The sequence below is a fragment of the Equus caballus genome, chromosome 31 (assembly GCF_041296265.1).
Source record: "Equus caballus isolate H_3958 breed thoroughbred chromosome 31, TB-T2T, whole genome shotgun sequence".
NCBI lineage: Eukaryota > Metazoa > Chordata > Mammalia > Perissodactyla > Equidae > Equus > Equus caballus.
Window position 1 is genome coordinate 17028585 of NC_091714.1, and position 27732 is coordinate 17056316.

The window sequence follows — 27732 nt, forward strand, 5'->3', positions numbered from 1 at the left end:
CCAGTCTTTGGAAAGCAGGGCTGATCCCCTATCAGGTTGTTTGTGAAGCATAGGTTTTCTGCCACTGATAAGCCCCACCCTCCACAGGTCCACACACATCGTCAACATACTCCTGGCCCTTTCACACTTCCTGACCTCCTGGAGCATGCCCAGTTACCCTACTACAGAGGCTCCCACACACTCCACCAGTGCCCCACACACTCCACCTGCTCCTCGTGCAGTCCCTGCCCCACAGAGGCAGACACACTCACCTGCCTGCAGAGGATTCAGGCACTCAGTCAGTGCAGGCCAAGTAGCCTGAGGGCTTGCTGTTGAGTGGGGCCAGTCCTTAGGGTGGGCTCCCTGCCCTGGCTGAGCTGGATTAAATCTGTGCTCTGGTAGATGTGGCAGACCCCTGGGCTAACAGACCAGGAGAAGAACTCCAATGGAGTCTGCCAGCGTCTGTGTCACCACACCTGTACTATGTCACAACAATGGCTGCCACCAATGTCTCAGTCTCTGGAGAGGTCTCACCTCTCACTGAGATGCACCCAGAGGCTACCAGGTAAGTCTCTTTTCACCAAAGGACTGTGCACTTTTCTTTCTGATGATTTTATTTTGCTTTCTGAGATGGGTGAATTTGTGTCTGGTCCCTTTAAGAGCTGTGTTATTCTGCTTATGTCCTATAGCTTTTCTGAGAGTATTCCCCCATTGCACTTAACAGCCAGTGAAGGCAGATACTATGACACTTGTCTCAGCTGTGCTGTGTCTGAAGGATGCTCATAGCAGTAATACACCCCTGCTCAGGTCCCCTGCTCCTCCAGGGAAGGCTGCACACCTTAGGTTTGCTCCCAGCCCATCGTGAAGCTCCACAGCTTGCAAAGGTGGCTTTTTTCTGTCCAGAAGGAATTTCTGCCTCTTCCACCTCAGTCAGGACTGTCCCTGTTGTGGGGATTCTTTTTATCCAGTTTTCTGTTCTCTCTCTGGGGTAATTTTTCCAAGAATAGTTGTAACCTGGTTGTGTTCATGGGAAGAGGTGAGTTCAGAGTCCGCCTACACCACCATCTTGACGGGATCTCTAAATACTTTTCTTTAACTCAGTATATATGACTCAAGTTTTTATTTAACCTCAGTTATTATTACAACATGTAATCAATATTAAAAAACAATAATGAGACATTTTTATGCTAAATCTTTGAAATCTGGTGTGCCTTTTACACTACAGTACATTTCAGTTTGGGCTACCCACACTTCAAGTGCTCAACAGCCAAATGCAGCTAAGACTACCTGTTAGATCTTGCAGCTTTAGATTTTAGAATTATCAGGCAGGTATTTTAAAATAACTATGCTTACTATGTTTAATGAGCTAAGAAAAAGATGAAAAATTCAATATAGAATTGGAAATTATATAAAAGTGATAGAGGATATTTGAATTATGGAATAATCCAAAACCGTAAAATTGAATAACTGAAATTAACAACTCAGTGTATCCCTTTAGTAGCAGCTTATACATAACATACCCGAGGAGAGAGCTGGTCAACTGGAATGACCATCAGAAAAGATTATGTAGAATGAGGTACAGAAAGACAAAAGGGTGGAAGAATCCAGAAGAAAGAGAAGAGACATAGCAGACACATGAGAGGGTTTACCACACATTAATTGGAGTCCTAGAGGGAGAGGTAAGAGGCAATAGGGAGAAGCTGTTTCTGAAGAGATAATGGCTGGGAATTTTTCAAGACTAATTAGAAATCTGTTGTCAATTTCATTGCCTTTCCATTGAAGAGAATCTTATCAAAGGTTGCTTTACAATTTTTCCTTCTTCAAGTTTTTCTCTTTGAAGATCTTGAAGATATTGTGCAATTTCACCACAACGTGCCTAGGAGCGAACTGATCTTTATATTTCCTACTTGGGATTTATTGTGTTTCCAGAAATGGAAGATTAATGTCTTTCACAAAATCTGGAAAATACTTAGCTATCAGCTCTTTGAAAGTTTCCTCTCCCTCATTTTCTCTCTTCTCTGCTTTTGGAAGCCCTGTTAGATGTAAGTTGGACCATTTCATTGTGGATCCCTATTTTCTACCTCTCTCTTTAGTTTCAGAATGAAACTCTCACCACTGAGTTTTGAATGAGTTTTCAAATTAATCATCCAGTTCACTGATGCTCTATTGAAACTAGGTCTAATACGCTGGTTCACCAATAAGTTGAGTTTTTAATTTTAAACTTTTATTGTTAGAAGTTTTGTCTGGTTCTATTTCAAATATAGCTGGTCTTTTATGATAGCGTCTCATTATTTGAAATGTTTTTATTCATTCCTTATGCTTTAATGATTTAAATACAGATACTTTACAGTTTTATTGATAGTTTTATATCTGTATTTCCTGAGGATCTAACCTGCTGTGTTGAATGGGCTTATTTCACTTACTGTGGGTTGAGTCTTGATGTGTTCTGTAAGTTTAAAACATGAGCTTTTCTTTCGACTTCATATAACTTGGAAGCAATAACTTTCACAAGCTCACCCCTGAGTTCATATATCTCTTCACTGGAAAGGCTAGAAGAAAAGGGGAGGGGCCCACCCCAAGGCTTAGGGCCTGTTGATGCTAAAGAGGTTTAACAAAGTCAGGCCTGACTCAGACCAGAATCCCTGTTTGGGAGAGTCTCTTTGGGCCCAGTGGGAGGTGGGGTGGGGACAGCAGGCACACAAGTCAGGGGCAGGACTCACATTTGAGTGAGAGCTGCATGGTGGCTCCATGTGATGTGTCAAGGGGAAGGGGACTCCTCCAGGGGGCTAAGAGGAGAGGGGCCTGGGTCTAACCCGGGGAGGAGGGCTGGGAATGCCTTGCAGACCCAAGTCAACAGGCTGGAGTTCAGGGCTGTGTTCTCACAGAAAGAGCCGCTTTGAATCCCTTTGTGCCACAGAAACTTGGAAATACAAATTTGGAACACAGCACCCCAAACCTTCGCAAAGGGGAGTTATTGTGTTTACCAAAAGATCTTGCGCTCCACTGGGATCAAAACTACTAGAAAACGTACCGTCGATGACAGGACAGCTAAGGGCTGTGTTCAGCCCCTTTTTCTAAAACCGGAGTGTTCTCGAGAAGGAAAATCTTGCCTCATTTAAGAAGACCAGCAATGATTGTGAATGTGGAATAGAGACAGGAGGGCCAGGAGGAGGTTCGGGAAAGAAGGGCTGAGGAGGGGCCTGGAAATAATGTAACAAGAGCATCACCAAATCCAGACCAGGCGAGGCAGGGCTGGGTGGCACCGGGCCAAGGGGCATGGTGAGGGGGGCGGAATCCGCAGAGCCCGGGTTCCGCATCCGTTTGGGCAGCACCGCCGAGCAGCGCCTGCCAGGGGAGAAGGAGCCGGTCCAGGTCGCGCAGGGGAGGAGCGGGGCGGGCCGGGGCGAGGCGACGGAGGCGGCAGAGGCGACGCGCCGCGGCCGGTGAGGGCGGGCCTTGAGAACTCCAGTGGTCAAGTCTGGTCCGCGCTCTCGCGCCAGGGGGTACTCAGGTTGCCTGACAGCCTACCGGGCTATGCGCGCAGCTTGGTCCCCGTCCCCGCTGCAGGTAGCAATGGGGTGGACGGCGGGCATCAAGTTCACTCCGGGCCTCCTGCTCCTGCTCCTGCTCCTGCTCCCGCAGGGGGACTGTCCGCGGGATGCACGTGAGTTAGGGATGGAAGCTGCGGGGAGGTGTGGTGGGAGATGGATTAGGACGGGGAAGGGGACGCGGGGGCCCACGGGCTCTGCCGTCTCCCCTTAAGTATATACCGCAGGCTCCCGTCCTCTCGTTGGTTGTCGCCTGCGGGCAAGGGGAGAATTTGGCGAATAAGAAACACCGGAGCAAGGGAGGGGACGGCAGGGGAGGGAGACAGAGCGTGGCGGGAAAGGCTACTGAAGCCCCCAGGGCCCAGCCAGCCCGCCCCTCTGGAAGTGGGATCCTGAGCTCCAGGCATCCGGGGCGTGGGCAGGACAGGGGTGTTCCGGCAGGGTCGTAACCCGAGAAGCAGCCTGCCCTCTTCTGCTCACGACGCTGTCCTCACAGACCCTCCATCCTCCCCATCGCTGTCCCTGGGAGGTTCCCAGCGCGCTTGGCCAGCGCCTCACGGCACGTGTAGCCCCAACCACTGTCCCTCCGGAGTCCCTGCTTCCCAGCCCCAGCTCACAGCCTTTCACTGCCCTCCTCACCCCGTCCCCATGCACCTCAGGGCCTCCAACACCTCCCAAATGGGAACTGCCCCCAATCACCTCTCTACCAACTGACCCCTTGTCCCCTCGCATCAGGACACAGACCAGCAAAAGCCCCCACTCCTGGCCCCCAGAACGTAGAGTAGGAGGGACGGGAGGCGGGGGCGTGGTTCCTGCCCGACAGACTCCGCCTCCTCCTCCAGCAACCAATGGGCACGAGCCTAAAGCTGCTGAAGGGGCGGGGCCGGGCGGGGGCGGGGTTTGCTCTTCAGCCCAGCCCTTCAGACGCTCTGGCTGTGGCAGAGATGGGAGCCATGGGGGTGCCTAGAGGTCTTTTTCTCCCCACACCAGCGCTCACTTGCGTTTTCCTTTCACAGATGCTCACTCTCTTTGCTATGACTTCACTATCCTCCCTAAGGCCAGCCCTGGACAATCCTGGTGTGAGGCTCAAGGCCAGGTCGATGAAAAGACTTTTCTTTCCTATGACTGTGGCAGCCAGGAGGTCAAATCCTTGAGTCTCCTGGGAGAGGAGGTAAAAGGCACGAGGGCCTGGCAAGAACAGATGGAAACGCTGAGAGACGTGGGGGACTTTCTCAGACAGCAACTGCTGGACCTTAAACTAGAGAAATACACGGACAGGGGTAAGTGGGAAAGTCCAAGTGCAGGGGAGAGCAGGTTGTGGGGTTAAGTGCGTTGATTGTACTCATGTAAAAAAAAAAAAGAGCATGTTGGTCATTCCCATGTGGCTCGGCAGAAAGGGCAGGCCTTGGAGGAGACAATGGGATAGATACAAAGGGGCCCAGAGGGGTGGACACTGGGGTGGCCGGGGACAAAGGATTTGTCCAGAACAGAGGCTGACCTCTTTCCCACGGTGGGGACAGACCCTCTCCCGCTGCAGGGCAGGATGCTGTGTCAGTGTGAAGCCAATGGACGCACGTGCGCATCCTGGCAGTTCGGCTCCCAAGGACAGACTTTCCTCCTCTTTGACTCGGAGAACAGAACCTGGAAGGTGCTTCACCCTGGAGGCAGACGGATGAAAGAGAGGTGGGAGAGTGACAGGGATGTGACAGAGTTCTTCAGGAAGATCTCCATGGGAGACTGCAGGAGCTGGCTTGAAAGTTTCATGGTGCACTGGGAGAAAATGCTGGAGACAACAGGTACCTGAGAAGAGGAGGAGGAAGGGACAGCTCTCTGGAGACAAGAGCAACACAGCTCACCTTGTGTGTGTGTGTGTGTGTGTGTGTGTGTGTGTGTGTGTGTGTGAGAAAGGGTGATCCATCCACAGCGAGTTCTTCCTGGGAGAATAAGGGCTATAGGTCGGCTCTACCACCCTTCCTTTCTCTTCTCACTCCTGGCATCTCTTCCTCACTGCACATGTCTCTCATCCACTCACCGTGGATTTCTGGCTGACCCCAAACATGAGTGCATCCTTCTGTGTCCAGAGCTTTTCTTCTTACTGTTCCCTCTTCTTAGTCTCACTATTCTTCTTCATCTCACCTGTTCTATTTCTGGAAATCCTTCAATCCCACCGCAAATGTCAGCTCCTGAGAGGACTGCTCTCCCACCACCCTCAGGTGTCACCTCCTCCTCTGTCACAGCAGCAGCGATTGGTTACATTGTAACCCTTTCTTCCCCCATTAGCTGGGTGAGCCCCTTGGGGACAGGGCCCATCTCCTCTCCCTCCCTACCTCAGGGCCTGTCACAGCAGCTGCCACAAGTAAAGGGCTGGAAAATGTCTGCATTGTAGGATCATCTAGGGCAGCAAGAGCTGAGGAGGAGTCTCCTCAGAGGAGATATGGGGTCTGGACAAGGGCTGTCACTCTTCCTTTTCCATTTCAGCCTCACCAACCATGGCCCCAGCTATAGCCCAATCCAGGGCCACGGCCATCATGCCCATCACCTGGGTCCTCGCGGTGACCATGCTCACCTGCTCTCTTCTCCTTGGCCTCCGAGGCTGAGTCCCTCATGGTAACAGATACTGAGAGCTGACAGCCTGGTGTGAGGGGGGGGAAAGGTGGATTCTCAGCCCAACCCCTGCACCCTCACTGAACTTTCTCATCATGGGAATGTGACCAGGGGAGTAAGTCCTCGTATCGCCCTATAGCAATTGGACAAGTTCAGCTCTGAGTTCTGATCTCCTCACTGGAAGGCGAGTGGGAAAGGGGAGGGGCCCACACCAAGGCTTAGGGCCTGTTGGTGCTAAAGGGGTTTAGCAAAGTCAGGCCTGACTCAGACCACATCCTCTGTTTGGGAGAGTCTCTTTGGGCCCAGTGGGAGGTGGTGTGGGGACAGCAGGCACACAGGTCAGGGGCAGGACTCACATTTGAGTGAGAGCCGCATAGTGGCTCTATGTGATGTATCTAGGGGAAGAGGACTCATCCAGGAAGCTAAGAGCAGAGGGGCCTGGATCTAAGCCCAGGAGGAGGGCTGGGAAGGCCTTGCAGCGTCAACTCAGCAGGCTGGAGTTCAGGGCTGCGTTCCCACAGAGGGTGCCGTGAGTCCCAGCAGGTGAGACAGAAGGAGAACAGTAGAGCCTGTGTAGGAGGAGGTCAGGAGGAGGCCCGTCCTCCACGGAACAAGGGGAATCCTGGCTCAGTATGTTGCATCACCTGGCAGCCAGCCTCCTGCAAACCCCAGATCCTGAGCCACTGAGTGGCGCCTCCCTGGAGCAGAGGTGACTCGAGATAGGTGGGACTGAGCTGCTGTTGATGCTCACAGCTGAGCTGGACCAGGGATGGATGGGGTGGGGGACAGGGCCAATCACACTGAGAGCTCTGTGTGCTGCCAGCTAAAAGGCTGGGAGAGAAGGAAAAGACAGGTATTTGCCAGCAACCTTCCCCAAGGCTACAGGTGTCAGGATGCAGGCCCTTCTCTTCCATCAGAGCTCCCACCAGGTCCTTTAGGCCCTCCCGTCAGAGGGAGAATCAGGACCTGAGTAAAGGGAGCAGATTGATTCATTACTTGCTATAGTCATGAGCCTCAACTTCTGGTATCAGGACCTGGGGCTGCCCGTGATATGGGAAAAGGAGGAGGAGGTTGATACAAGCTGGTGGAACCAGGGAGCGGGTGGCAGCTGAGGGGAAATACAGGAGCCTCAGTGAGGGTGGCACTGGAGATGGGGAGTGACTGGGGAGTTGACCCAGGAGAACTGACCCAGGATTTCCTGAGCCACTTGGACCAACACTGTTTCCTTTCTGAAGGCTGACGATGCTCCCAAGGAGGCCCTGAGAGTGTGGTCTGTGTCACGACTCTGCTGTTTGGTTGGCCACCTTTGCATTACCAGCTGTTCATTTCTAGACCACCAGGAGCTCAGACCTTACAAATCCAGAGACCACCATGAGATCATGAGGAGACAGTCCATGCGACATCTCAGGTCCCTCATTGCATTGGATGATTCTCCTTTTCGGTGCCTTTCCTTAACATATTGTGCCACTTCCTCTTGGTGCTCAGTGACGGAATTCTTGCATTTCAACTTGAACTGCTTGAGCAGGAAACATCAAGAAGGAGAACATGTTCCGTCTTCTTCTTTCGTTTTGGAAAATGACCTTCTTGTCTGCATCCTGACCCTGTTCTTGCAAATGATATTGCCAGAAAAATATCGTGTCAGACTGCAGAACCTCATGGATTCTTTCTCTGTCCTGAGAAACAACCTCTGTGTCTTTTGCAAAGAACATTTTTTTTTTTGAGGAAGATTAGACCTGAGCTAACATCTGCTGCCAATCCTCCTCTTTTTGCTGAGGAAGACAGGCCCTGAGCTAACATCCATGCCCATCTTCCTCTACTTTATATGGGGGATGCCTGCCACAGCATGGCTTGATGAGTGTTGGCACCCAGGATCCGAACCGGCGGAACGTGGGCCACCAAAGCACAATGTGTGAACTTAACCGCTGCACCACCTGGTGGCCCCAGAACAATGTTTTATTTATGATTTTTCTCTTTAGTAACTTACTACCCTACAGTGACATTTATGTAAACATCTCTATAGTCTAAAAAACTTAATTATTTTTTAGTTTTCTTTTATCCCCTGTAGAGACTTCGTGGCATCGCTATTCCTCCACGTTGTGGGGCACTTACAGCTGGTGATTCTGCTGGATTTTGTGAAAACAGAATTAAAGGATCCTTCTGAAATGAACAAGAAGTCCAGCTGTCTGTCTCCAGCTTATCCTGATGCCCCGGTAGAAACAAATATTCTGAGACTTAAGGAAGGAGGATCTTCCTGATTTCAGCCCAGATCCCCCGCCCCAGCAGTGACTGTCCTGTGATCCCTCCACCCTGGCTCGCCTCCTTCAGTGAGAAGTCCGTCTGCGCAGTCGAAAAATCTCTACTTCTAAAGTTGTTTTTGGGGCTGGCCCTGTGGCCAAGTGGTTGAGTTCACGCGCTCCACTTCAGTGGCCCGAGGTTTCACTGGTTCAGATCCTGGGTGCGAGCATGGCACTGCTCATCAGGCCACACTGAGGCAGCGTCCCACATAGCACAACTAGAATGACCCACAACTAAAAATACACAACTGTGTACCCAGGGGGCTTTGGGGAGAAAAAGCAAAAATAAAATCTTTTTTAAAAAGTTAAATAAAAATTAAGTCATATATCTGACAAAGGCTTAATATCCATAATATATAAAGAACTCTCACAACTCAACCACAAAACATCAAACAACCCAATCAAAAAATGGGCTGGAGACATGAACAGACATTTCTCCAAAGAAGATATCCTGATGGCCAATAGGCACATGAAAAGATGCTCATCATCGCTGATCATCAGGGAAATGCAAATCAAAACTACACTAAGATATCACCTTACACCCGTTAGAATGACAAAAATATCTAAAACTAATAGCAACAAATGTTGGAGAGGTTGCGGAGAAAAAGGAACCCTCATACACTGCTGGTGGGAATGCAAACTGGTGCAGCCACTATGGAAAACAGTATGGAGATTTCTCAAAAAACTAAAAATAGAACTACCATACGATCCAGCCATCCCACTACTGGGTATTTATCCAAAGAGCTTGAAGTCAGCAATCCCAGAAGTCCTGTGCACCCCAATGTTTATTGCAGCACTGTTTACAATAGCCAAGACGTGGAAGCAACCTAAGTGCCCATCAACAGACGAATGGATAAAGAAGATGTGGTACATATATACAATGGAATACTACTCAGCTGCAAAACAGAACAAAATCATTCCATTTGCAATAACATGGATGGACCTTGAGAGAATTATGTTAAGTGAAATAAGCCAGCGAGAGAAAGATAATCTGTGTATGACTCCACTCATATGAGGAATTTAAAACTATGGACCAAGAACAGTTTAGTGGATACCAGGGGAAAGGTGGGGTGGGGGGTAGGCACAAAGGGTGAAGTGGTGCACCTACAACATGACTGACAAACATTAATGTACAATTGAAATTTCACCAGATTGTAACCTGTCAATAACTCAATAAAAAATAATAATAATAAAAAGTTAAATAAAAATTAAAAAATGAAAGTTGTTTTCTTTCCCCTCAGACAGAGGATCAGTATCCAGAATATATAGTGAACTTCTACACATCCATAAGAATAAGTCTAATTGTCCCAAGATTAGAGCAAAGGTTTTGAGCAGTTCAGAGAAGGTGATATTGAACATATCCCACATCATCAAGATAACAGAAAAGAGCAATGGGCATCCTCACACCCAGCAAATGGGCAAACTGTGAAATATATCAGGTGGAGGACAGGAAATGGAATAACGGGTGTTTGCTTACACTGTTAGTAGGAGTGTAAATGGAGTCACTCCTTTGACATGTATTTCACCAGTGCCCCACAGTGGACGATGTGTTCTTCCTACTACACAGCCATCCCACTGTTGGGTCCAGGCTGGCAAACGTGGACACCACAGCATGTGGTTGTCTATTGTGGTGGTGTGTGTCATGCCAAAAAAACCAGCATTAAGATAGCCAACTGAAGTAGGATATATTTTTCAATATGGTGAAAAGATTTCTATTTCTCTCCACTTCAGAGTAGATTGTCTTTAATACTATTAAAAATAAAACCGCCAGCTGATAGATGCAAAACTTTTAAACCTTTCAAATGTATATTTGAAAACTTCCGGTTGACATATAATAGCAGTGGTCACATGAATCTAAAGCTCTCCACGTACATTTAAAAATTGCCCAGATCAATAAAAGGGGCAAATAAAATACCTTAACCCACGTCTTCAGCTGCTCAAGGACATGAAAAATACCTCGACCCATCAGTTCCTTTGACTGGAAAGGACATTGCTGCAACAATGTTGACACTTGAATGGAGTCTGAGGAGTAGACAGCGGTCATGTAGTGACCGGAAGTCTATGTCGGTGATTATATTGTGGGGTAGGGGAGCACCCTGGTTTGGAGGAAATACGTACTAAGTATACGGCATCAGAGGACATCACCAAAAGTGGGGAACATCAATGTGACAGCTCAGTATCATATGGTTCAGCAAGAGAGGTGCTCTGCACAGTACTCACAACTTCTGTATCACTTTATGCTTCTATCAAAAGTTTTATTGCTACTGAAAATGAGAATCAAAGAAAAACTTAATTTTCGGAATGTGATGGAAGAAGGTTAAAGCCTCAAGCAATATAACAGAGCTCCTGCCTCCTGGGGTGGCGTGTCCTCCCCGATGTTCCCTTCTCCCCTTCTGTGCTCCAGCCTCCCTCAGCTTCTCCCTCCTCCACCTCAACCGCATGGTCAGCCCAGGCCTCTCTAGACAGAAAAGCAGGTCAGGCCTGGAATAGAAGGTGTGCAAATTCTGTTACAGATCCTGACTCTCACTTGGAGAGTGGCAGGTACCTGACTCAGAGAAAAGGGCTTGTCAGCTCTTCTGAGATTAGAGCCATCCTTTACAGGGGATGTGTGTGTCTGTGTCTGTTTGTGTGTGTGTGAGTGTTCCCAATGACTTCTCTGCTTGAAACTCATGACCGCTTAGGGATTTCCCACGTATCCTCTTAGTCACATTTCACCTGCTGAAATCTCTTCTTCTCCAATACCCTAAAGACCAGCCACTCTGGCCCACCTGCTGGTCATCACCATCACGCTTCCAGGCTTTCTGTGCTGACATAATCCTCTGTTGGGGATTCCAGTACCCACTGGTCAATGCCCTGCGGAACTTGAAAGCTAGGCAGAAATATCATCCCCCGTTGTCTTCCTTATCCTCCTGTTTTAGTCACGGTTCTCCAGAGACCAGGACCGGATTGATGTGGAGAGAGAGAGAGAGAGAGAATTATAAAGAATGGGCTCACATGATTATGGAGGCCATCGAGTCCACAATCTGCTGTGTAGACTAGCTCACTGGACCCCGTAGAGCCAATGGTGCAGACGAAGTCTGAAGGCAGTCTGCTGGGGATTCCCTTTTCTTTGAGGATGCCAGTCTCTTTGCTCCTTTCAGGCCTTCAACTGATTTGACAAGGCCCACCAACATTACTTAATGGAGGACTATCCCCTTTACTCAAAGTTCGCTGATTTAAATGTTCATCTCATCCAAAACATTCTCCAAGTTGAGAGATAAAATTTCCCATCACACATCCCCAGGATGAATGAGTCATCTCCTCTCCCCTCCTCTCTGTCTGAACAGTAAGAACATCACACTTGGTGAGAGATATTTGTATATTTGTGTCCTCCACACTTCATGTGGGCATTGGGAATATAATATGTCCCTTTATCACTTTTGTTTTATGGAAGGTAGGACATGCTATAGCTCAATGACTCTGGGATCAATTGAATTCCCTTGGGGAACAGGAGCTGAGAGAGGGCTGTCCTCATGCATGGGGCCCCACTTTACAGCACAACCATCCGTGGCCAAACCATCCCCGACTCCGTGGCTTTAGTCCCACCTCAACTCATCGCTTTGAACACTCTGCCTATCCCCAGTGGGAAGACCCTAATGCCTCCTTGTCCTGGTCCTTGAGAGGGCAGTGTATATTATGAGCAGAAATGAGAGAGAGGTTGGAGTTCAGTAGCCCCTGTCCTCTGGGGAGGTCTTCGCCTCATGTGATGCCTGGCCAGACCCCTGAGTCCCACTTTGCCACCATCCACTGCACATTTTCCCCATTAAATGAGAAAATAGACTAGGAGCTTAGACTGCACACATTCTCCATGTGGAAAGGAGGAGCTCCAATTGATAGGAAGTCCCCAGCGTCCTGAGGCCATGGGAAAGTGGAGAAGGCGTGCACCAGAGCACAGGGCCTGTCTGTACTAGGGACATGGGGTACAGCTAATTCTGTTAATTGGCTGGTATAAAGGAGACCTGAATGTTTTAGCCTGATTCACTAGGTTCTTTATGCAGGAGGGTCCTGTGCTGGGTGGTGTGGAAGACCAGAGACACACAGGGGGTGGGCAGGACCCCGGTTTGGGTGGGGCAGGAGTTTGGTGGGCCCCGGTGATCTGTGTGTGGGAAGAGACTCTCATGTATAGGGCTGGGGACAGGAGCCTGCGTTTAATCCCTGGGAGGAGGCAACCAGGAAGGGTCCGGCAGCCCCACCCATGAAGCTGGGTGAAGTGGGCAAGTGACTGGGAGAACAGGAGAGGGGAGAAAATGCATTGTAGGACTGTCTGGGGCAGCAAGAGCTGAGGAAGAGTCACCACAGAGGAGATTTGGGGTCTGGACGAAGGCTGTTATTCTTCCTTTTCCATTTCAGCATCACCGACCACGGCCTCAGCTGCAGCCCAATCCAGGGTCACAGCCATCATGCCCATCAATTGGGTCCTTCCGGTGACCCTCACCTGCTGTATTCTGCTTTGCATCCTAGGCTGAGTCGTTTACAGTCACAGGTACTGAGAGCTGATAGCCCGGTTTGAGGACGGGCAAAGGAGAATTCCCATTCCAACCCCTGCCCCTCACTGAACGTTCTCATCATGGAAAAGAGACCAGGAAACTGAGACCTCATATGGCTCCATAGCAATAACTTGGACAAGCTCGTCTCTGAGTTCTGACATCTCCTCACTGGCCAGGCCAGTGGGATAGGGGAGGACCGCATGCCAAGGCTTAGGGCCTGTGGTCCTGCATGCCTGGCCCGTGGTGTTTCTCTTGGTTGTGTTTCCCAACTCCCCCGACCTCACTGCCTAGTACGGTGCTGAAGGGTTTAGGGAGGTCATTTCCTCTCCTCCTCCCACTGAAGTTTCTCTCCTTTCTCCTCTTGCACCTTGGCCCTCATTTCCTGCGCCCATCCTTCTGCCCCTCCTGTTTCTGTTGCAAACTCACATCCGTTCCTGCTCTACTTAAATGACCCAAGAGTTTTATTGTCAAGAGCATTCCTGTCGTAACGAAAGGGACTGAACACAGGCCTTGGCTGTCTGGTCATCATCTATGTTTTCTAGGAATTTCCCTCCCATTGGAGCCCAAGAACTTTTGTTAGCGAAGTAACTCCTCTTTGGGACAGTTTGGGGTGCCGAGTTCTGAATTTGTATGTCCTAGTTTCTCCTGCAGACAAGGATTCAGAGCTGCTCCAGCACCATTTGGAGGCCTCTAGAGGGATCCCCTCCCCAGGCTGCTGCTTCTGCACATGGTGTTTGTAGGTTTTTTGACTTTTACCTGACTCTTGTCCAACAAGTATTTAAGTAATGGTGGGCTCATGTGGGGATGAAGAGGTAAAGCACAGACTGCTGAGCCTGAGAGATTCTTGATTCTTGTTTGGTGGGTCTTGTGTTTGGGGGTTTTTCCGCACATCAAAGACACCTCAGGTGAGAAAGGAAGGCAGTGCATGGTCCATCTTTCTCATCACCAGGGACCCTGGCCCATGACTTTCCTAGGAGACGTGAGGGGAGTCCTCAGCAAGTGTGGCTCAGGGCCACTTGCACCATGTCTTCATTGAATCGCTTGTCATTCCCTGAGATAGCATTTGCTGTGTTACAAATGAGGAAATGGATGGAATGAAAGATGAAGCAGCTAACATAGGGAAAGAAGCCAGAATTTCATCCAGATTCCTGATTCCTGCTTCTGTAATTGTGATCTATAGTCTATATCCATTAACATTTCTTCAGGAGCCTATTCCACCCAACTTGGGGTCTGCTGTGGACCAGGAGCTTGCATGGGGGTGAGCCAGGAACAACCCAGGTTCCCACAGAGGCCTGTCCTCCTCCCACCAGGCCATCCTGCCAGGTCTCTACTGCCAGTCTTCTGCCTTCTCCTGTTCTCCCAGTCACTTGCCTACTTCCCCCAGCCTCATGGGTGGGGCTGCCAGGCCCTTCCTGGTTGCCTCCTCCCGGGGATTCAACCCAGGCTCCTGTCCCCCAGCCCTATGCATGGGAGTCTCTTTCCACACGCAGATCACCTGGGCCCACCAAGACCTTGCCCCACCCAAACCTGGGACCTGCTCAGCCCCTGTGTGTCTCTGGTCTTCCACACCACCCAGCACAGGCCCCTCCTGCATAGAGACCCTAGGGAATCAGGCCAGAACCTTCTCATCTCCTTTACACCTGTGAATTCACAGAACTTGCAGCCGTCCTATGTCCCTGTCCTCAAGTGCGCCCAGGCCCTGTGTCCTGGCATGGGCCTCCTCCACATTCCCACAGCCTCCGGATGTTGGGGACTTCTCTTCCCCTGGAGCTCAGCCTCTCCACATGGAGAACATGTGCAGTAGGAGGCCTTAGTGTATTTTCCTCATTGGAAGGGGAAAAGGCTCATGGATGGGGCAGAGTGGGACTCAGGGTCTCCCCAGTCCTCACAGGAGGCAAAGACCCTCCCAGCAGGCAGGGCCCACTGGACTCCAACCTCCCTCTCATTTATGCCCACAATATCTGCTACTCTCACAAGGTCCAAGATGAGGATGCATTGGGGCTTCACTGTGGGGGATGGGCAGCATTCATAGCAGTGAACTGAGTGGAGGTGCAATTAGACCCATAGATTTGAGTATGCTTTCACCACAGACGGTTGTGCTGTAAAGTGGGCCGCATGCAGGAGGAGAGCCCTCTCTCAGCTCCTGTTCCTCAAGGGACTTCATTGATCTCAGAGTGACTGAGCAACAGCATGTCCTAGGCTCTGTAGCAAAAGTGATACGGGGACAAATTGTATTCCCAATGCCCACGTGAATGTGGAACACACGAGTATACAAATCCCTCTCACCAAGTGTGATCTTCTTTCTGTGAACTCGGGTGTGAGGACCCAGAGGAGGGGGGAAAAGATGATTCATTATCTTGGGGATGTGTGATGGGAAATTTTATCTGTCAATTTGGAGAACGTTTTGGATGAGATGAACATTTAAATTGGTGAACTTGGAGTAAAGGAGATTGTCCTCCATGATGTCGGTAGGCCTTGTCAAATCAGTTGAAGACCAGAAAGGATCAAAACGACTGATGTCCCCTAAGAGGGGGATTCCCCCAGCAAACTGCCTTCAGACTTCATCTGCAGCATTGGCTCCCCTGGGCTCCAGTGTGCCAGTCTACACTGCAGATTGTGGACTCGATGGTCTCCATTATCACATGAGCTCATTCCTTCTAATCATTCTCTCTCTCTCCACATCAATCCGGTCCTGGGTCTCTGGAGAACTGTGACTAAAACAGCAGGGTAAGGAAGACTTAACGGGAGATGATATTTGTGCTCAGCTCTGAAGTTCCACACGGTCGTGACCAGTGGCAACCAGACTACCTGACAGAGGATAGGCCAGCACAGAAAGCCTGGAAGCGCGATGGTGAGGACTGGCTGGTGGGCCAGAGTGGCTGGTGCTTAGGGTATTGGAGAGGAAGAGATTTCAGCAGGTTAAATGCGACTAAAAGGATATGTGGGAAAGCCCTCAGCAGTCATGAGTTTCAAGAGGAAAAGTCATTGGGAACATACTCACAAACACAGACAGACAGACAGACAGACAGACAGACACACACACACACACACACACACACACACAAACACTGTACAGGATGGATCTAAGCTCAGAAGAGCTGCTAAGCCCTTTTCTCTGAGTCAGTTACCTGCCAACTAGCACATCCAAGTGAGGCTCAGGATCTGTAACAGCGAATTTGCACACCCCCATTCCTGGTCTGAGCTGCTTTCATCTCTAGAAGGGCCTCTGCTGACCATGCTGATGAGGTGGAGGAGGGAGAAGCTGAGGAAGGCTGGAGCACAGCGGGTGAGAAGGGAACATCGGGGGAGGACCTGCCTCTAGACAAGGAGCGGGATGTCTACTGTATTTCTTGAGGCATTTACCTTCTTCCATCACATTCTGATAACTAAGTTTTTCTTACATTCCCATTTTCAGCAACAATAAAAACTTTTTTTTTTAGGAAGACTGGCGCTGAGCTAACATCCATGGCCATCTTCCTCTCCTTTATATGTGGGATGCCTACCACAGCATGGCTTGACAAGCCATGCGTAGGTCTGCACCGGGGATCTGAATCAGCGAACCCCAGGCGGCCAAAGCAGAGTATGTGGACTTAACTCCTTCACCACCAGGCTGGCCCCCAATAAGAACTTTTGATAGGAGCACAAAGTGATACAGAAGTTGTGAGTACTGTGCCGAGCACCTCTCTTGCTGAACCATATAACAGTGAGCTCTCACATTGATGTCCCCCACTTTTTGTGATGTCCTCTGAGGACATACATACTTAGAACGTATTTCCTAATCAGGCCGCTCCCCTATATCACCACGATATAATCACCACAAGTTTCAACATTGTCATAATAATGTTCTGTCGATTCAAAGGAACTGACGGACTGAGGTATTTTTCATGTCCTTTATCAGCTGAAGATGTGGGTTAAGGTATTTTCTTTGCCCCTTTTGTTGACCTGGGTAATTTTTAAATGTATGTGGAGAGATTTGGATTCATGCGAACAGTGCTATTGTTTGTCAACCAGAAGTTTTCGAATATATATTGGAAAGGTTTAAAAGTTTTGCATCTGTCATGTGGTGGTTTTATTTTTAACAGAATTTCAGATAATCTACTCTGAAATAGAAATAGAAATCTTTTAACCATTTTAAGAAATATATCCTACTTCAGTTGGATATCTTAATGCTAGTTTTTGCTACGTCACACAGCACTGCAATGAGCAATATCTCCACACGCTCTGGGGTCCACCTTTGCCAGCCTGGAATTAACACTGGGACAGCCGTGTCATAGGAAGAACACATCGTCCACTGTGGGGATCTGGTAAAACATATGTCAAGGGAGTGACTCCATTTATACTCCTACTAACAGTGTAGGAGAACTCCTGCTATTCCATTTCCTGTCCATGACTTGATATGTTTCACAGCGTGTGCGTTTGCTGGGTGTGTAAGGGTGCACACTGTTTTTCTGCATGATCTTGATGATTTGGGACATGTTCAGTTTTCTCATAGGCTTATTCACCTTCTCCCAACTGCTGAAAACATTTGCTCAAATGTTAGGAGAATTGGACTTATTTTTACGGATTTGTGGGAGGTCACTACGTATTCTGGATACTGATCCTGTGTCTGAGGGGAAAGAAAACACCTCCTACAGGTAGAGCTGCTTCTGCTGTGAAGACGGACTTCTCACTGAAGGAGGCGAGCCAGGGTGGAGGGATCACAGGACAGTCACTGCTGGGGCGGGGGATCTGGGCTGAAATCAGGAAGATCCTCCTTCCTTAAGTCCCAGAATATTTGTTTCTACCGGGGCATCAGGATAAACTGGCGACCGACAGCTGGACTGCTTGTTCATTTCAGAGGGATCCTTCAATTCTCTCTTTCCACAAAATCCAGCAGAATCACCAGCTGTAAGTGCCCCGCAACGTGGAGGAATAGCGATGCCACGAAGTCTCTACTGGGTGGTAAAAGAAAACGTAAAAACGATTAATTTTTTTAGAATAGAGAGATTTATTTAAATATCATTGAAGGGTGGTAAGTTACAAAAGGGGAAAATCATAAAGAAAACGTTGCTCTGTTGAAAAGTCAATGAAGTTGTTTTTCAGGATAGAGAAAGAATCCCTGAGGTTCTGCAGTCTGACGTGATATTTTTCTGACAACAACATTTGCAAGAACAGGATCAGGATGCAGACAAGATGGAAACCGTTCTCCTTCATATTTCTTCATATTTCTTGCTGGAGCAGTTCAGGTTGAAATGCAGGAATCCCACCACTGAGCACCAAGAAGAAGGGGCACTATATGTTAACAAAAGGCGCTGAATAGGAGAACCGCCCAATGCAGTAAGGGACCTGAGATGTCGCATGGACAGTCTCATCATGATCTCATGGTGGTCTCTGGATTTGTAAGGTCTGAGCTCCTGGTGGTCTTGAAATAAACAGCAGGTGATCCAAAGGCAGCCAACCAAAAGGCAGAGTCGTGACACGGACCACACACCCAGGACCTCCTCGGGAGCATCGTCAGCCTTCAGAAAAGAAACAGTGTTGCTCCAAGTGGCTGAGGAAATCCTGGGTCAGGTCTCCAGGGTCAGCTTCCCCCTCACTCCTCATCTTGAGTACAGCCCTCACTGAGGGTCATGTATTTCTCCCCACCTGTCACCTGCTCCCTGGTTCCACCAGTTTGTCCCAATCTCCCCCACCCTTTCCCACACCACAGGCAGCCCCAGGCCCTGCTGCCAAATGTTTACGTTCACGACTAGATCAAGTAACGAATCACCTGCTCCCTTTACTCAGGTCCTGGTCCAGCCTCTGATGGGAGGGCCTAAAGGACCTGGTGGGAGCTCTGATGGAAGAGAAGGGCCTGCATCCTGATACCTGTAGCCTTGGGGAAGGTTGCTGGCAAATACCTGTCTTATCCTCCTCTCCCAGCCTCTTAGCTAGCAGCACACAGAGCTCTCAGTGTGATGGTCCCTGCCGCATCCATCCCTGGTCCGGCTCATCTGTGAGCACCAATAGCAGCTCAGTCCCACCTATCCCCTGAGTCACCTCTGCTCCAGGGAGGCGCCACTCAGTGGCTCAGGATCTGGGGTCTGCAGGAGGCTGGCTGCCAGGTGATGCAACATACTGAGCCACAATTCCCCTTGTTCCGTGGAGGACGGGCCTCCTCCTGACCTCCTCCTACACAGGCTCTACTGTTCTCCTTCTGTCTCACCTGCTGGGACCCACGGCACCCTCTGTGGGCACGCAGCCCTGCACTCCAGCCTGTTGAGTTGAGGCTGCAAGGCCTTCCCAGACCTCCTCCTGGGCTTAGACCCAGGCCCCTCTGCTCTTGACCCCCTGGATGAGTCCTCTTACCCTTGACACATCACATGGAGCCACCATACAGCTCTCACTCAAATGTGAGTCCTGCCTCTGACCTGTGAGCCTGCTGTCCCCACACCTCCTCCCACTGGGCCCAAACAGACTCTCCCAAACAGGGGTTCTGGTCTGAGTCAGGCCTGACTTTACTAAACCCCTTTAGTATCAACAGGCCCTAAGCCTTGGGGTGGGCCCCTCCCCTTTCCCACTGGCCTTTCCAGTGAGGAGACAGCAGAACCCAGGGCTGAGCTTGTCCAAGTTATTGCTATGGAACAGTATGAGGCCTTAGTCTCCTGATCGCATTCCCATGATGAGAAAGTTCAGTGAGTCGGCAGGGTTGGGCTGAGAATCCACCCTTCCGCCATCCCTCATATCAGGCTATCTGCCCTCAGTACCTGTTACCATGACAGACTCAGCCTCAGAGGTCAATGAGAATAGAGCAGGTGAGGGTCACCAGGAGGACCCAGGCGATGGGGGTAATGACTGAGGCCCTGGATTGGCCGTTAACTGCGGCCACAGTTGGTGATGCTGAAATGGAAAAGGAAGAGTGACAGCCTTTGTCCAGACCCTAAATGTGAAGAGACTCCTCCTCAACCCCTGCTGCCCCAGACACCTGCAATGTGGACATTTTCTCCCCCTCTACTTGTGGCAGCTGCTGTGACAGGCCCTGAGGTAGGAAGAGAGAGGAGATGGGCCCTGTTCCCAAGGGGCTCAGCCAGCTAATGAAAGAAACAAGAGTTACAATGTCACCAATCACTGCTGCTGTGACAGAGGAGGAGGTGACACCTGAGGGTGGTGGGAGAGAAGTCCTCTCAGCAGCTGACATTTGGGGTGGGATTGAGGGGTTTCCAGAAATAAACCAGTTGAGATGCAAAAGGAAAGTGAGGCTAAGAAGAGGGAACAGTAAGAAGAAAAGGTCTGGACACAAAGGATGCCCTCTTGTTTGGGGTCAGCCAGAAGTCCACGGTGAGTGGACAAGAGGCATGTGCAGTGAGGAAGAGATGCCAGGAGTGAGAAGAGAAAGGAAGGATGGTAGAGCCGACCTATGGCGATGGATCACTCTTTCAAACCCCCACACCACACACACACACTGTAGGGTGTGTTGCTCTCTTCTCCAGAGAGCTGCCCCTTCCTCCTCCTCTTCTCAGGTACCTGTTGTCTCCAGCATTTTCTCCCAGTGCACCATGAAACTTTCAAGCCAGCTCCTGCAGTCGCCCATGGAGATGTTCCAGAAGAACTTAGTCACATGCCTGTCACTCTCCCACTTCTCTTTCATCCATCTGCCTCCAGGGAGAAGCACTGTCCAGGTTCCATTCTTGGAATCAAAGCGGAGGAATGTCTGTCCTTGGAAGCCGAACTGCCAGGATGCAGCTGTGCGCCCATTGGCTCTCCACTGACACAGCATCCTGCCCTGCAGCGGGAGAGGGTCTGCCCCCCCCCCCCCCCCATCATGGGATAGAGGTCAGCCTCTGGTCTGGACTAATCCTTTGCCCCCACCCCACTCCATTGTCCGGCCTCTGGGCCCCTTTGCATCTATCCCATTGTCTCCTTCAAGGCCTACCCTTCCTGCTGGGCTGCTTAGAAATGACCAACATCCTTTTTCTTTTTTTTTTTAACATGAATACAATCAATGCACCTAACCTCATAACCTGCTCACTTGGACTTTCCCACTTACCCCTGTCCGTGTATTTCTCTAGTTTAAGGTCCAGCAGTTGCTGTCTGAGAAAGTACCCCACGTCTCTCAGCATTTCCATCTGTTCTTGCCAGGCCCTCGTGCCTTTCACCTCCTCTCCCAGGAGACTCAAGGATTTGACCTCCTGGCTCCCACAGTCATAGGAAAGAAAAGTCTTTTCATGGACCTGGCCTTGAACCTCACACCAAGGTTGTCCACGGCTGGCCTTAGGGAGGACGGTGAAGTTATAGGAAAGAGACAGAGCTTCTGTGAAGGAAAAACACAGGTGAGGTTTGGGGTAGGGAGAAGGAACCCCTAGGCCCCCCCACCCCCACCACCCCTCAGGGACAGCCAGAGAGTCTCTGAAAGGCTGGGCTGCACAGCATGCATCACCCAGACCTGCCTGCCCACCCAGCAGTTCCAGCCTAGTGCCCCTCCCTTAATGCAGAAGGAGGGGGAGGAGCAGGAGGTGTCTGCCTGGCAGAATCCACGCCCCCGCCTCCCGTCCCTGCTACTCCAGGTTCTGGGGACAAGGCGTGGAGGCCTTTGCTGGACTGTGTCCTCAGGCAAGGGGATAAGGGGTCCCTTGGTAGTGAGGCGACTGGGGACAGTTCCCATTTGGGAAGGTGTTGGGAGGCACTGCGGTGCGTGGGGACAAGGTGAGGTGAGCAGTGAGAGGCTGTGAGCTGGGGTGGAGGAGCAGGGACTCTGGAGGGACAGTGGCTGGGTCTGCAGGTGCGGTGAGCCGCTGGGCAGGGGCGCTGGGAAGTTCCTGGGGCAGAGCGGTGGGCAGGATGGAGGGTGTGTGGGGACAGTGGTGTGAGCAGAGAAGGGCACATGGTGTCTAGGGTTCGCATCCCTGTGGGAATGTCCCCTCTCCTGACCAAGCCTCGGGTGCCCTGGGGGTTCAGCAGCCTTTCCCGCCGCGCCCTCTCTCCCTCCCCTGCACCCACGTCCCTACCCCCATTCTTCAGCATTTCTTATTCGCCAGAGTCGCCTCTCTCCCTGGCCCACCCCTTGCCCAGAGGAGACAACCACTCCTCTGGACACGAGCCCGCAGTGGAAACTTAAGGGGAGAAGGCAGCACCACTGCCCGAGAAGGCACCCGAGCGCCCGTGAGCCCCGCGTCCCCTTCCCAGTTCTAAACCATCCCTCACCACACTTCCCTCCAGGTTCCATTCCGAACTCACTTGCCGCCAGGCCCCAGGCCCGCTGAGGGAGCAGGACCAGGGACAGGAGACCCAGAGTGAACTTGGAGCCTGCAGTCCACCACATTGCTACATGCAGCAGGGACGGGGACCCAGCTGCCCGTCCCACTGGCCCCACTGACACAAGTGTTCTGGGCGCGGGGCCAGACGTCCGCCGACATTCACCCCAGGGCCCCCTCTCCTCGCCCTCCTCGCACTCCTGGCCAGCTTCCCAGGCCATGCCGGAAGACTCCTCCCGCCCCGTCTCTCTCCTGGTCTGGGTCTGGTGGGTCTGGTGACTCTCACGTCATTCATTATTTCCAGTCTCCTCATGCAGCCGAAGTCTCTCTCCCTTTTCCCCCTGCCCCTCAGCCCTTCTTTCCTGCACTCATCCTCCTGGCCCTCCCGTCTCTATTCCATGTTCACAATCACTCCTCTCTTCTTAAATAACGCAAGATTTTCCTTCTCCAGAATACTCCCGTCTTCATGAAGGGGACTGAACACAGCCCTTAGCTGTGTCATTGACGGGATGTTTTCTAGTAGTTTTGATCCCAGCGGAGCCCAAGGCCTTTTTGTAGATAAAGTAACTCGTGTTTGGGAAAGTTTGGGGTGCAGACCTCCGAATGTGTATTTCCCAGTTTCTGCTGCAGGCAAGGATTCAAAGCGGTGCCGGTGCAGCCTGGAGGCTTCTAGAGGGTTCTCCTCCCCAGGCCGCTGATCCTGCACTGCGGGTTTAGCCTCTGTGGCTGTGGGATTCTCACACTGTTCGCCAGGCATTTCAGGAATGGTGGACTCACCAGGACATGATGAGGGAAACACTCGTATGTTGAGGGTGAGAAAGATGCTTGATTTCTCCCCAGTGGGGCCTGATGGGGCTTTAATTCCACACGTCAAAGGCACTTGAAGTGACAGAGGAAGGCAGTGCATGATCCGTCTCTCTCATCACCAGCGACCCTGGTCCAGGACTCCCGACCAGGCAGCACTCACACCTGAGTTAGGAGACCTGAGGTGAGTTCTCAGCATGATGCTTGCTGAGGGTCACCTGCACCATGTCTTCATTGAATCCCTTGTCACTCCCTGAGGCAGCATTTCCTAAGTTACAAATGTGGAAATTGATGCAATGAAAGATGAAGAAGATAGCAGAGGACAAGCAGCCAGAATTTCATCCAGATACCCGATTCCTGTTTCTGGAAGTGTGATCTATAGTGCATTTCCATTAAAATTGCTTCAGGAGGCAATTCCTCACAATCTGTGGCCTGGTGTGAGTCTAGGGACCAGGAGCTTGCATGGGGGTGAGCCGGGAACAGCCCAGGTTCCCACAGAGGCCTGTCCTCCTCCCACCAGGCCATCCCACCAGTGATCTAATGCCAGCCTTCTGCCCTCCTCCTGTTCTCCCAGTCAATTGCCCACTTCACCCACCTCACGGGGTCGGGCTGCCAGGCCCTTCCTGGTTGCCTCCTCCCGGGGATTCACTCCAGGCTCCTGTCCCCAGCCCTATGCATGGGAGTCTCTTCCCACACACAGATCATCTGGGCCCACCAAGACCTTGCACACCCAAACCTCGGTCCTGCCCACTCCTTGTGTGTCTCTGGTCTTCCACACCACCCAGCACAGGCCCCTCCTGCATAAAGAACCTAGCAAATCAGGCCAGAACCTTCTCATCTCCTTTACACCTGTGAATTCACAGAGTTTGCTGCTATCCCATGTCTCAGTCCTCAAGTGCACCTAGGCCCTGTGTCCTGGCACGGGCCTCCTCCACGTTCCCGCAGCCTCCGGATGTTGGGGACTTCTCCTCCCTTGGAGCTCATCCTCTCCACATGGAGAACATGTGCAGTAGGAGGCCTTAGTGTATTTTCCTCATTGGAAGGGGAAAAGGCTCATGGATGGGGCAGAGTGGGACTCAGGGTCTCCCCAGTCCTCACAGGAGGCAAGGAACCCCCAGCAGGCAGGGCCCACTGGACTCCAACCTCCCTCTCATTTTGGCTCACCACATCCGCCACCCTCACAAAGACCAAGATGAGGATGCATTGGGGCTTCACTGTGGGGGATGGGCAGCATTCATAGCGATGAAGTGAGTGGAGGTGCAATTAGACTCATAGATTCGGGTACGCTTTCACCATGGATGGTTGTGCTGTAAAGTGGGCCCCATGCACGAGGAAAGCCCTCTCTCAGCTCCTGTTCCTCAAGGGACTTCATTGATCTCAGAGTGACTGAGCAACAGCATGTTCCTAGGCTCTGTAGCAAAAGTGATACGGGGACAAATTGTATTCCCAATGCCCACGTGAATGTGGAGCACACGAGTATACAAATCCCTCTCACCAAGTGTGATCTTCTTTCTGTGAACTCGGGTGTGAGGACCCAGAGGAGGCGGGAGAAGATGACTCATTATCTTCAGGAAGTGTGAGGAGAAACTTTATCAATCAATTTGGAGTGGAAAAGTGACACCCCTGGTCCTCACCTCCCTCCACATGTAGAGAACACCAACATCCCAAGGCTTGTTTGATGTATAACCAGATTGATCTTGTTCCCAAAAGGGGGAAAGACAGTCGGGAGAATAAATTAAATGCCTGATACCACGTACTTTTATTTTATTTTATTTTTATTATTTATTTTAGCCAGACTTATGAGGAACTCCATCCAAGAATGAGTGACAGCTGTCAGGTAGTGCCACCAGGGTTGCCGTGGTAAGTCAGCCTGCTGGGTCCCTCCCACGCCTAACACGGCTGAGCTGGTTTCAACTCCTCAGTTTCTGCTCCTCAGAGACTCAGCCTGGAGACTCTGACCAAAGACACAATTACACTCTCTTTGGCCTCTCCAGCCTACAAAGGGCGCATGGATAAACTCCTCCTTGCAGGCACAAGGTTGGGAGTGGGGGTCCCAAAACACCCATGGAGGAGGAATGTGTATGTTTGTGTATGAAGAAGACTGGGCGGAGACAGAGTAGGGAAGGGGGTGGGGTGAGGAAGCCTGGGGGTGTCAGAAGAGTGGGAGTGGACACACCTGGTTGGGGTAGAGATAGTGGATATAAGGCAGGGGGGACGGGAAGGTGGCTCTGTGAGTCCTTTGTCTGCCCCTCTTCCAGACCCCGGTCTCCAAGGTCCCCTGGAGTTGGCAGCAGAGAGGAATCTGTGCGTCACCCGCATCCTTTGGAGTTGCAGCAGGAAGGAACTTGAGCGTCACCCGCATTTCCTGGTGGTGCAGAGAACGCCCTCTCATTGCTCCCCCAGGCGGAGTCCCCTCCTTCTCCCTAAGGCTGTTCCCGGCACGGATCCCACCTGGTGACCACAGTGTCCCCGAGCGCGGGGGCATCGCCTGGCGGCCTTGGCGCAGTGCCTGCGGGTCCTGATTCCCTCGCCCCGCCCGCCAGGGCACCGCGCCGAGCTCCGGCTCAGAGAACTTTACTTGTGGTTCAAGTCTGCAGACGCCGCCACATCTGCAAACAGCATCTGGTGAAAGGGCGGCGGCCAGTTCCTCGGTCCCCTCGCCGCAGCCGCGATCGATCCTCAGTGTCCCCGACCCTCGTGCGGAGAACTGACCCGGCGCCCCGGGGACGGTCCTCGGCCCCCCGCCCCAGCGGGACCTGGACAGACGCGCAGCCACCAGCATGGACTGGCGTAGTCCAGGACTGCGCTCCTGGCCCGCCGGCTTCAGACCCGAGAAGATGAGGAGGGGAGGAGCGGGGGGAGGAAGACCCAGGGCCGGGTGCGTCCTCCCGAAGCCCCTGAGACTAGGCTGGGACCAGCGTGGGGGCCCACTTGCGAGCCAGCTGCAGGGCGGAGGAGGGGGTGCTGCCGCTGGATGGGGAGAGGACGGAAATCCGTAGACTTTCTGCTCTGACCTTGCTCCTCCGGTGCCCTCGGAGGAGTCTGGAGCCGGCAGGTGGACAGAGACCAGCAATGACATCTGGGGTTTCTTGAGGCCTGGGCTCCAGCAGGATGGTTGGAATCCATGGTCACCCCGTCTTTACGACAGAGCAGGTGCTGTCTGTCCTCAGTGAGTTTGCTTAACATCCGGTGCACTTGGTGACAGCGAATCTTAATCATCTGAGAGGAAAGAGTTTGAGAGGTTAGGAGCGGAGAGAGGAGGTGAGAGAGAGCAGGGCATGATGGAGGGGAAGATGGGGGGGGGCAAAGACGCAGCGGGAGAAGGGACAGGAAGGTAGTTTGTGGAAGGTGGGGAGAGGAGCTCGCTTCGCCTCCAGCAGCCTTGCTCACAGCGGAAGAGGTTTTTGCAGTGGGTAGAGAAGAAAGAGAGGTTACTTAAAGTGAATTTTGTTTTTTATGTCACTTTTTGAAAAAAAAACATAAGCACCTACATTTTGATTACTTACAAAATGTTCCTTTGGTATAATTGTTCTTCCCATTGGATTTCAGTAGTTTCTCCTCAGTGGTCCTAGAGTGAGGACGTTGGGCAGGTCCCACCATGCCTAGCCACTTTTGCGAGTTACTCTCCTAAAATGTCGCTGCCATGTCACACTGCTTGTCTTCTTTGGCACATTCTGCTGCTGGTAGGAGCCTGGAACATTCTGAACCATGATGAGTGTCCTGGAATCTCCTTTCCTGGCTGGGAGGGTGAGGAGACAAGGAAACGGAGGACTTCACCCAGGTTTCAGGCAGATGAGCACCTGCCTATGTGCTCTCACCACAGTGAGGGTGTGGTGTAGCTGGACCCGCTCCCAGGTGTTACCTACCTACACTCAGTTCTGGAGGGTGTGGACCCCAGCCTCAGGCACCCCACCTGGTACTGTGCTCACATGTGACAGCTCTCCCTCTCCTGCCGGGTCTCACCTTCTGCTCCAGGAAGCCTTTCCTGAGTACCCAGGACTCACCAGGAATTTGTCGTGTGTCCCATGGTGTCTTTTTTCCCTTTCTGTTGAAAGTCCTGTCTGTTCAGCTTATTTTAAGTCCCAGGAGGACAAAAACTGTCGTGTATATTTTCTACTTCACAATTTGGTAGATGTTGTTAAAAATATTTGTCACATGAATCCTCCTGATAACAGAATGTCCACCTGGGGAGTCCATGGTACCACGGATTTTACATCAAAGTGTTTTCCTAAACCTCAGCCAGGTAAAGGGGAGACAGGACAAGGATCCAGAAGATGGAGGGGGCTGGGATGGCAACTCCTCCCCCTGCAGCGAGGCCCTTCAGAGGGAGCCCCAGGGCCACACCTGCGTTTTCTCTCACAGATGCTCACTCTCTTTGCCTCGACCTCACTGTCAAACCTCAGGCCAGACCTGAACAGCCCTGGTGGGAAGTCCAGGGCTCAGTGGATAGAAAGCCTTTCCTTCAGTATGACAGTGTCCTGAGGGATAAAGATAAACAGGGGATGTGCTGTGTCCTCATGGACCTCATGTTTGTGCTGAGGGAGACAGCAAATGTCCATCTGATCACCCTATGGGGTGACATGTTTACTGTGGGTAGACTTTTTTGAAGATGACAGAATTGGGGGTGCTTAGTTCTGTCTGGGAGGGTGGTGAAGGTTTCATAAAAAGGGATATTTTACCCGGTTAAGAAATAACTAAAACAGAGGAAGAACAGAAGGCTTGGAAGCACAATGATGCAGAGAGATTTGGGGACCATCTAACATCCAAA

General features: G+C 51.3%; 3 protein-coding genes across 7 annotated transcripts; 1 reads left to right on the forward strand and 2 right to left on the reverse strand.

Annotated features, from left to right (window-relative positions):
- Positions 1-3349: 3349 nt before the first annotated feature.
- LOC111771386 (UL16-binding protein 1-like) lies at positions 3350-9641 on the forward strand. Of its 3 annotated transcripts, XM_070256404.1 has the most exons (5): positions 3379-3643; positions 4544-4807; positions 5048-5323; positions 6006-6134; positions 7367-7501. In XM_070256404.1, the coding sequence occupies exons 1-4, from the start codon at positions 3514-3516 to the stop codon at positions 6122-6124; spliced, it is 789 nt and encodes a 262-aa protein (XP_070112505.1). In that variant the 5' UTR covers positions 3379-3513; the 3' UTR covers positions 6125-6134; positions 7367-7501. The 3 variants fall into 3 exon arrangements, with proteins under 3 accessions (XP_070112506.1, XP_070112505.1, XP_070112504.1); XM_070256405.1 differs by lacking the exon at positions 6006-6134 and having other exon boundaries at positions 3350-3643; positions 7367-9641; XM_070256403.1 differs by having other exon boundaries at positions 6006-9641.
- Positions 9642-17000: 7359 nt separating this feature from the next.
- Positions 17001-22288, reverse strand: LOC106782936 (UL16-binding protein 3-like). Of its 2 annotated transcripts, XM_070256407.1 has the most exons (5): positions 22144-22283; positions 20957-21220; positions 20434-20709; positions 19677-19809; positions 17919-18449 (listed from the first exon to the last, which is right to left on the reverse strand). In XM_070256407.1, the coding sequence occupies exons 1-4, from the start codon at positions 22226-22228 to the stop codon at positions 19700-19702; spliced, it is 735 nt and encodes a 244-aa protein (XP_070112508.1). In that variant the 5' UTR covers positions 22229-22283; the 3' UTR covers positions 17919-18449; positions 19677-19699. The 2 variants fall into 2 exon arrangements, with proteins under 2 accessions (XP_014593718.2, XP_070112508.1); XM_014738232.3 differs by lacking the exon at positions 19677-19809 and having other exon boundaries at positions 17001-18449; positions 22144-22288.
- A 2446-nt stretch (positions 22289-24734) lies between these two features.
- On the reverse strand, positions 24735-26185 carry LOC102150120 (uncharacterized). Of its 2 annotated transcripts, XM_023633031.2 has the most exons (3): positions 25543-26185; positions 25141-25329; positions 24735-24918 (listed from the first exon to the last, which is right to left on the reverse strand). In XM_023633031.2, exons 1-3 carry the CDS (start codon positions 26041-26043, stop codon positions 24883-24885), a joined length of 726 nt encoding a protein of 241 aa, XP_023488799.2. In that variant the 5' UTR covers positions 26044-26185; the 3' UTR covers positions 24735-24882. The 2 variants fall into 2 exon arrangements, with proteins under 2 accessions (XP_023488799.2, XP_014593728.2); XM_014738242.3 differs by having other exon boundaries at positions 25141-26185.
- Positions 26186-27732: the final 1547 nt, after the last annotated feature.

Excerpts from the sequence above, each read along its gene's own strand:
- LOC111771386 (XM_070256403.1), top strand. The coding sequence starts at position 3,514 with ATGCGCGCAGCTTGGTCCCCGTCCCCGCTGCAGGTAGCAATGGGGTGG. Across the intron at positions 4,808-5,047 it reads AGAGAAATACACGGACAGGG|ACCCTCTCCCGCTGCAGGGC; the intron begins GTAAGTGGGAAA and ends CGGTGGGGACAG. Across the intron at positions 5,324-6,005 it reads GAAAATGCTGGAGACAACAG|CCTCACCAACCATGGCCCCA; the intron begins GTACCTGAGAAG and ends TTTCCATTTCAG.
- LOC106782936 (XM_070256407.1), bottom strand. The coding sequence starts at position 22,228 with ATGTGGTGGACTGCAGGCTCCAAGTTCACTCTGGGTCTCCTGTCCCTG. Across the intron at positions 21,221-22,143 it reads GGCCTGGGGCCTGGCGGCAA|AAGCTCTGTCTCTTTCCTAT; the intron begins GTGAGTTCGGAA and ends TTTCCTTCACAG. Across the intron at positions 20,710-20,956 it reads AGAGAAATACACGGACAGGG|ACCCTCTCCCGCTGCAGGGC; the intron begins GTAAGTGGGAAA and ends GGGGGGGGGCAG.
- LOC102150120 (XM_014738242.3), bottom strand. The coding sequence starts at position 26,043 with ATGTCATTGCTGGTCTCTGTCCACCTGCCGGCTCCAGACTCCTCCGAG. Across the intron at positions 24,919-25,140 it reads ACTATCTCTACCCCAACCAG|AGTCTCCAGGCTGAGTCTCT; the intron begins GTGTGTCCACTC and ends GTCTTTGGTCAG.